This window comes from Cucurbita pepo, chromosome 4 (genome assembly GCF_057944985.1).
Source record: "Cucurbita pepo subsp. pepo isolate OVF chromosome 4, ASM5794498v1, whole genome shotgun sequence".
NCBI classification, from domain to species: domain Eukaryota; kingdom Viridiplantae; phylum Streptophyta; class Magnoliopsida; order Cucurbitales; family Cucurbitaceae; genus Cucurbita; species Cucurbita pepo.
In genome coordinates, this window is record NC_141801.1 from 181,538 (window position 1) to 190,441 (window position 8,904).

Consider the following 8,904-nt stretch of genomic DNA (forward strand, 5'->3'; position numbering starts at 1 on the left):
AGGATTATCTATTACTTTTCTCAAAATTCAAGGTGAAATAATTAGGAAAATAAAATAAAATTATGGTCTCATCTAAATAACAATTTTTTATAATAAATTTTTACATTTTTTAAATTGAATTTAAATTCTAACAATTATGGTTATGTTCGAGACTGATTTTTAATTATTTTCTTAATTTTTCTAATTATAGATTTTTAATTATCTTGGAATTTAATTAATGGCCAGCAGCAGTGGCCCGCGCCGGCGCTAAGGTCCGGTCCATGGTTCTCTAACCTTTGCCGCTGGGCCTGCACCCAAGTAACCACCACACGGCCTCAACCGTACGGGCGCGCATTTCAATTGGAATAATAAATAAGAGAATTAAGTAAAGTATATTGAATTCGTTTACAATTCACCACCCTCATCTAACATTAGAAAACAGACGTTCTGATTCCAACACCTGCAAACGCCATTTGCAAGACATCTAGATTCAGATCTCTTCTCTTTCGTTTTCCTCGTCCCGGTTCCTGCATTTCATCTGCGTATTCCTGCTAATTTCTTCTACTATTTCCTCGGATTCTTCTCAGGTCAGTTGTTTCGATACGTCTCACATTCCGAGTATTGCAGAATCCCGTCATACTAGATATCTTCTTACGATGCCTTGTCTATTTATATGATTTGAATTATTTGATTGATTGTTTAGGCATTTCTGTTACTTTGATTCTACTTGAGCTTTTGTTTTCCTTGTTCTGGTTTGAGCTCATCCTTATCGATGGTTCATCTTGTTGATTCTGTTCGTTCTGTTAATTACGTGTTTATTTGATCATTTTGAAGTAGCAAGTTTCAATGATAGTTATAGAACTATGCTCTCTCGTTTTCCTCCATTTGCACATGTTGCTGTTGGTGGCGCGCAGTATTCACGACGTCACTTGTCGTGTCACCTGCTGATGCCAAAATCCTAATATTTAAGTGTAACTACATTAGCTACCTTAGTTTAGCTTATGCTGCTTCTCGTAAGATTTATTGGAGGCTGGAAGAAAGTTGTAGAGACTTGTACCTGTGTTATTATTCCTTGCTGGCTGTTACACGTAATAATTTTTAGCAGAAAAGTTCATAAATTATGAATGTGTTTTTGTTTTTTTCTTTCTATTTTCCTAACTTTTATGATTGGGAAGTTCCACGAAAATTGGGTACTATGTATTTAAAAAATTCGGTTGGGATAAGAGACAATTGTATTAAAAAATAACAAGGTTATAGTAGAGAGACGGCAAGGCATTGCAAGGAGATCAAGGAGAGGTTCTTTAATTGATCTGAATAATTACCGGGTTGGGGTTGTATAATTACAAATCACTGAACGGAGGCCCGTCTTGGCAATATCATATGAAAAGAAAACTGCACGTTTTTATGACTTTCCAAGTTTTGTCCCGATTCAGCTTTATTTTCAATTCCAGTGCTAATTGAATTTCACACGAAATGTTCCACTTGCTATGATTTGTGATGAATGAAGTTCCTGCTCTCTGTTTACTCATTTTCATCTGTCAATGATTGTGTTAGAGAACATACGTGGTTCTAAATTGGTAAAGGAGATGACGGCAAATTCTTTGGATACAGAAAAGCTTAAACACATGGGTTGATTCAATTGAGACAGGTAGTCAAGAAGTAGGTGGGTTGTCATAGAGGGCCATTTTCCTCACGGTGGTATGACGAAAAGGGTACTGTCCCAGTGAATACCCCATTGATTTATGCAGATTCAAGTGTGCAGCATACTGGTCTCAAATTGCCTTCACTTCAACTGGGTCAACTTGTATAAACTGTCATTTTGAGAGGAGATAAACTGATATATAAAGTGTCAGCAGACAAATATGCAATCTATAGGCGGGGAGACTGAGGCCCACTTTCCTGTTCACATTGAGGGAAATGAAAGTGAGAAATATGAACCTTTTAGTATTGAGAACGAACCTGGGGGGAATATTAATGGCGATGACTGTGAATCCTTTCACAATGATATTCACAGTGATAAATATAATTCTCCGCGGCTAGATGCAAAGAATCCTCTATCCAATTCCCATGTGCTCAAGACATTATTCTACGTTCTTGTCTGGTATACTTTTAGCCTTCTTTTGACTTTGTAAGTTCCTTATTCAAATAATCAATAATTAAAGTTGTAATCTAATATTTATTTAGAATGCTCAATTAAACTGGATTTCTCCTGGTTTGTGCAGATATAATAAATCTTTATTAGGAGATCATTTGGGCAGGTTCCCGGCTCCATTGCTCATGAATACTGTTCATTTTACAATGCAAGCTGTTATATCCAATTTGATTACATGGATTTGGTCTAGTCGATTCCATCCTTCTGTTACTATGACATGGAGGGATTACTTCACGAAAGGTAATCTTGAGACTAATGGCCTGTATTTAACCTTTTCATGATGCTGGTATACGCACTTCAATTGATATTTTCACACTAATGTATAATGATAAGGTTGCTTTTCTTATACATACATTGCGTTATGAAGTAAAGAACGATGGATAAGTTCTCTATGATTTACGTATAAGAATAGCATCTTCTTCATTGATGAATTGTGAAGCCAGTTACGTTTTAATTTCTCTGGAAAAAGCTTCCTTCTAATCCAAAAAAATACAAATTACAAAATACAAAATTTTCGTTCTGCTATTTTTGTCATTGAATTAGTTGTTAAGAATCATGCATTTTCGTGAGTTTTTTTTTTTTTTTTTTTTTTTTTTTTTTTGTCATTATTCTGAAATTTCATGGATGGTGTTTACCTTTGTTCATTAGAGTTTATTTACATTTGTTGAGCCCGTAGGATGTCAACTTTTCTATCATTTGTAAATTAACTTTTCTATCAACTAATGCCACAGATGGACTTTGCCTTTCACAGTTGTCCCAACGGCTCTTGGAACAGCCTTGGATGTTAATCTAAGCAATGCATCCCTTGTCTCGATATCAGTCACATTTGCTACCATGGTTGGATAACTTTTCTTCATGCTTATTTATTGAGTCAAGAACTGTCTATGTTGTAAATACAGTCTGCTTTATGCTTCATAATACTGATTCTCTCTCTTTTTGATTGACAGTGTAAATCCGGTTCTCCTATATTTCTACTCCTGTTTGCTTTTGCTTTCAGGTGAGTTCTACGACTAAATTGTATAACGTAGTTTCTTTTGCATGCCTTTACGTAGATAACTATATCTAGTTGCATCCAATCTTCTCGTACCTCATACATTTTGGAAGTATTGTGCTTTTCTGACGCTGTATGACATTTGAGCATAATTTTTAACAACTGCATATGATTTCAACGACGTTCCTACCTTCCTGGGGATTCTTTGGCTGTGTGTATTGAATATGAGTTATCGCTGAATATTGAGAAGGAAATTTATTGATTATTTAGTCTCGAGTGATATTCTTATGATTCTTTTACAAAAAAATAAAAAAAAATAAAAAAAAAATAAAAAAAATAAAAATAAAATAAAATTATTCTTTAATAAGAAATGAAGAAAAATATATATTAAAAAAAAAAGGAGAACAACCTTAAGGCGTTTAGAATCAGGATCTAGGAGGAATCAAACAAAAGGCCTACAATCAAATATGAGAAGAGAGATTTCTCTTATGGTTGATTATTTTTATGATTGCCGTGATCAAATTTTTTTTTTTTTCCTTTTTTGTGATTTAATTAATTGAGTATGACACGAAGAAAATTATCGTATTTGGCCCCAAGTAATAGGCTTTCAATATAATGCTTGGAGATTGCTTATTGATATCAAATGTTAAAATTTAAAATATTCCATCGTCTCATTTTCTCTCTTGATGATTTATTCATTTAGCATGAATTTCTTGTCAGGTTGGAAACTCCTAGCTTTAGACTTTCTGGCATCATCTTGATTATATCTGTTGGAATTTTATTAACAGGTATCCAGTATTTCTTTTACTCCTAGATAATAATCGTGAATTTTAGAATTTCAATTGTGTAATTCTTGATTATATAAATGACCATCGATGGTCAAACCAATTGAACCGAGTTGGTCAGCTGGTTCCAAGCAAGTTCCAACTTGCACCCATATCACCACCCTTACTTAGGAAGGACTGGGCTTTTTTGTTTGTTTTATTTTTTTATAGTACGAGTATTTGGGCCAATTATGATTGTCTCCCTCCTTAGCTACTCATGGGATAAACTGCAGTGCCTTACAACATACGGTTGCAGGATACCATAGGATTTGAGTCCTTGCTCCCAAAGTCTCCCAAATGCATCCCAACCCTTTTTACCACTAGCCATCCATGGTGGTTAGGACTAGTGTTTTAGAACTAAAGTGGGTTTACCTAAGGCACATATTCGAGGAAGATTGGAGTTAGAAGTGAAATAATTAGGAGCAAGTGAATTGTTTCTATTGGCTCTATTTTTTTCATTTATTATTATTATTATTTGTCCTAGCATCTTTTAAGCATTCATTACTCATTAAATCTCTATATTAAGTTTAATATGTATTTATGCCCTGTCATTCTTCCTTATCTGGTTATGTCTATGGCAGTTGCAAAGGAGACAGAATTTGAATTCTGGGGTTTCATTTTTGTTATGGTTGCTTCTGTTATGTCTGGCTTCAGGTGGTCCATGACGCAAATTCTTCTTCAGGTATGAATTTCCTTTTTTGCATTCCTTTTTCCACGTATGATACTGTTTTATGCTATCAGAAATTTTTTCTTACGTGCAACTATTTGAATTGATTCTTGCTTTCTTATTGTTGGCTTGGATCTTGACACTTCCCCCCTGTATGATGCATTTATTGCCCAACTGGATATGAAGCGAGAAGCATATGGTAAGTGTTTTTATGTGCCGCTTAGATTTTAGTTCTTGGATTTCTTTTGGTTCTGTATCCGTGGACATTTCTGCAAGGTTTCATGGACAAAATAATCAATTTGTTCTTGGAATCTTGAGTTTTATCCCCAAACTTTCAGCCTTTGTAGATAATATGTTTCATGTTGTTCCCTATTAAAAAAATATGTTTTATTTTGTTTCATCGAATGAAATAGTTGACACATCAGGATCGATGAATTACTATGAGTCAATCCATTTTCTTTCTACTAGTTCATTTTATTTTGACGTTGGGTTCTTTTGGAAATTCTTAGATGTTTCGTTTAGATTTCAATTTTATTCGTACCAAAGTGGTGCTGTTAAATATTGTCTAACAACATGGTTCCATTCATATCAGGGTTGAAAAATCCTTTTACCCTGATGAGCTACGTGACACCAGTGATGGCCATTGTGACTTTGATGCTATCCCTTGGTTTAGATCCGTGGGAAGAATTTACCAGTAATGGATATTTCAATAGTATCTGGCATGTTACTCGGAGTTTCTTGCTGATGCTTTTTGGTGGAGCACTTGCCTTCTGTATGGTAGTAACCTATTCGAATATTTCCTTCACTGTACAATAAGCACAGTTTTGCTGGAAGAGGATTGATTTCTATAAACTGCACAGTAGATGTAGTCTATAGGGCATTTATTTTCTGGGATCTTTATAAAGTGCTGTCTCGAGTTTTGTCCCAACTATTTGGTGCTCAAATCTTTTGTTAGCTTCTCTATTTGAACAATTATACTATCCTTTTGGCAGGTATTAACAGAATATATCCTTGTCTCTGTCACTAGTGCTGTCACGGTTACAGTTGCTGGTGTTGTAAAGGAGGCTGTAACTATATTGGTATGAGATCTTTTGACTGTTTTCATTATGCTCCCTAACCAAGATGTAGGGCCCTTCAATTTTGTTTCATAGTGGTCTAGTATCTCATCTCAAAGTAGTAATTTGTAACTATTTCTCTTGAAGCATTTCTTTTGAGCTGTCTTGACTTATCATAAGTTATTTTGGGCTTGCTCATTTAGAGTTTTGTAGTGCGCTAACTGTCTAATGGAAGAAAAATTGAGATAGTGTGCTATATATATAGCATAACATAGTAAGTCATTTCATTTTCAATCTCAAATCTGAATTTGGTGCTGCCTTACTTGAGGATAAATCTGCCGATTTCTGCATGCATCTTTGCTCACTAGAATCACTTAAGTATGCTTGAAAGGTAGGCTGGCCTTCCTTTTTTCGTTCTATTTGTATTGCTGGCTCTGAGATGCACGTTTCATTGCGATAGCAGTAATTTTAATTAAGTTGACTCTAGGTTCTGGTTTCACCAGCATCCCACTACAAGGAAATGAACTTGTCAAGTTACTGTCTTTCCTTCTGTGCTACGGCAACAACATTCAAAATGTTTTAGAAGGGTGACATTGAGGTGGGAAGACATCTCGTCTTCCCTTTCACATTTGGTTTTTTTCCCCTTTTAATGAAAGCATTTCTTCTGCAAAAAAAAATAAATATATATATATATATATATACACATATATAAAGAAGGGGGAAAAGAAGTTTTGAAGTGCGAAGTACTGAGATTCAAATTCAAATTTTCAACTACAAGAGTACTGTTCAATCCTTCATCTCAGGGGGACTATTAATCCCTGGCATCTTCTAATTTAATATTGCGTTATTGCATTTTCAGGTTCTAGTATTTTACTTCCACGATAAATTTACCTGTCTAACTTCTAATTTAACATTGCATTTTGCATTTTCAGGTTGCAGTATTTTACTTCCATGATAAATTTACCTGGCTCAAAGGAATTGGTCTCATCATAATAATGATTGGTGTCAGCTTGTTCAATTGGTACAAGTAAGTTGTCATTTTTATAAACATGACATCTCTTGAAAATCTACTCATTCTAAGATTAAATATTAGTGCTTGTCTGCTTGATTAGCATGCCTGATAGTTAGTCTAATATTTTTGTTAATAATCATCCTTCAAGTATGATATGATTGTTTACTATTGAATTTTCTGGATGTAAAGATGTGGAATGTAATCAACTAGTATTTTAGAATAAATATTGTTTACAATTGAATAGTTACAATATCATAAACCACACAATTAGAAAGGGTATATATTACTTGGAATTAGAGACTTGGAGGATTGGGACACAGAATAGCAGTAGTTTATAAATTTGCATCTAACCAAGTAAAATATTTGGTTATGGGCGCTTCTTGTGCTAATTCATGTTTTATTTCCAATTACTCATTAGATACCAAAAGCTACAGAAGAAATCTAGTGAAGATAACGTGGTAAGCTCACAGTCAACAAATGTTGATGCCAAATATGTAATTCTTGAGGAGATGGATGAGGAAGATGGCCACCATTGATTGCCAAATAACATCGTCTGAATCTTAGCAAATTCAAGTATGCTTTCTTAACTTGTTTTTGCCAATTGTTCCTCTTATGAGTTAGTTGATTTATGCTTGGTTTCAGCTGAAAATATATCTTTACTTAACCCCATATTGAAAATGTCTTTATTTACATAAGATGTGAAAAAAGGACATTGTTTTCCAAATTCTTTTCCAGCTCTTAATTCCCCTAAAATGTAGGAAACAATTAATCTAACTGTATTGATTTTGCTAGATTTCTACGATTTGTCCCGCTTTAGGAGTGAATGGCAGCGTGGGGATGCCCTCTGTGTAAATACACAAATCTTAGCCAGTAACATTTTACATGTTGAACCTTTTAACTCCAAAATTTTGGAGGATTAGGGAGAACGTTAGAGTCTTAATTTCTCTATATGAAGGGGCTCCACTCCTGTTTAGTATGGTTCGAGTCTTCTCCATTATTGTTACTTGGTAAAGAGGACTTTCATCAGAGGCCTTAATGACCCGATAACCGATTTGATCACTTTGATCCTGTTCTATTTGAAATTTGTGCGCCAATTTGGCTCATACAAAACAAATAAGGGGGCATTGTTGATTGAAAATAGTGCGGCTCGTGGTTGTCCTTTGGACCCAAAGCCTGTTACTTTTGTCATGAGATTTGCTTAAATTTTGATGATGCCGGCGGTTGGAAGTTACATGATGAATTATCATTCTAATTTCTGAGAATAAATTTGGTTACATATCGTTCATTATTATTATTATTATCATCCATGACATATCGAATAGTTTCTTAGTTATGCTGATCTGGTTGGTTGATGTTCCTACAGGGTGCGATAATTTTGAACAGATTTACTTGAAGTTTCATATTAATTGCTATTAAAGGAATTTCTGTACGGGCTCTAGTCGCTGACCATGTTCAAATCCCATGCCAGTATTCTTGTAGCCCTAGTCGTTGGTTTTAGCTTCGAAAAGTTATAAGCAATTTTGTTGTGAATGCTACCCAAATTTGTCGCTCCTATTGTTTATGGGGTTTCAAAGGATTACTGTCTTTTGACCGGATGTTCTACTCAAGCTTTGTACTCTTAAGTATCGATATTATTCTACTTTCTTTGGTTCATGGTTTGTATCTCAAAGTTGATGGCAACTCAAAACCTATTATTTCTTTTATTTGTTCTCCCATTTTAAAGATTTGAAAGGTACAGAACTACAGGGCACCTTTTGCGATTGATGTGGATAAATGTTCTATATTTTGTTCCTTCTCAAGAGAAACTTGACTAACTCTAGTAGATAGCTTCGACATGAAGCAGGTTTTTCTTGGAAATTTAAAACTATCAGCTGTATTCCTAAGTTGTTGAAGTCAAGTCGATATCATATCTGTATTCCTAATTAAAAGTCGGATCCTTTTTTCATATTTGTTTGTTTTTCATTTTGAATTTTTTTTTTAATCATCTAATTTCGCACATTACATTTATACACTACTTTTTAGTATACTGTTTTCTCACTTTTGAAAAAAAAAAGTTTAGTTAAATCGCAAATTTAGTTTCTATTGTGTTAACGCTATGTTTCAGATTATGGCTTCACTCTACAGATTTTGTTTAAAAAAAACCCTTAACAGTACATTAAAAAAAAGAAAAGGGAAAAGAAAAAAAAAAAAAAAAAAAAAAAAAGCAAAGGATGTTAATACTTCA

General features: G+C 34.2%; 1 protein-coding gene across 7 annotated transcripts; it reads left to right on the plus strand.

Moving 5' to 3' along the window:
* The first annotated feature begins 364 nt into the window (after positions 1–364).
* LOC111793953 (putative sugar phosphate/phosphate translocator At1g06470) lies at positions 365–8,383 on the plus strand. Of its 7 annotated transcripts, none has more exons than XM_023676040.2 (13): positions 365–566; positions 1,534–2,107; positions 2,202–2,371; positions 2,883–2,968; positions 3,079–3,128; positions 3,843–3,910; positions 4,528–4,628; positions 4,800–4,812; positions 5,206–5,390; positions 5,606–5,692; positions 6,601–6,695; positions 7,099–7,253; positions 7,473–7,656. In XM_023676040.2, the coding sequence occupies exons 2-12, from the start codon at positions 1,842–1,844 to the stop codon at positions 7,214–7,216; spliced, it is 1,239 nt and encodes a 412-aa protein (XP_023531808.2). In that variant the 5' UTR covers positions 365–566; positions 1,534–1,841; the 3' UTR covers positions 7,217–7,253; positions 7,473–7,656. The 7 variants fall into 7 exon arrangements, with proteins under 7 accessions (XP_023531808.2, XP_023531806.2, XP_086979666.1 ...); XM_023676038.2 differs by lacking the exon at positions 7,473–7,656 and adding an exon at positions 8,044–8,383 and having other exon boundaries at positions 367–566; XM_087123540.1 differs by lacking the exon at positions 7,473–7,656 and adding an exon at positions 8,044–8,383 and having other exon boundaries at positions 367–566; positions 1,591–2,107.
* The last annotated feature ends 521 nt before the right edge of the window (positions 8,384–8,904 follow it).

Bases quoted from the DNA above. Each gene is read 5' to 3' on its own strand.
- LOC111793953 (XM_023676040.2), top strand. From the start codon at position 1,842: ATGCAATCTATAGGCGGGGAGACTGAGGCCCACTTTCCTGTTCACATT. The intron at 2,372-2,882 runs GTAATCTTGAGA...TGCCTTTCACAG, and splicing joins GAGGGATTACTTCACGAAAG to TTGTCCCAACGGCTCTTGGA. The intron at 6,696-7,098 runs GTAAGTTGTCAT...ATTACTCATTAG, and splicing joins AGCTTGTTCAATTGGTACAA to ATACCAAAAGCTACAGAAGA.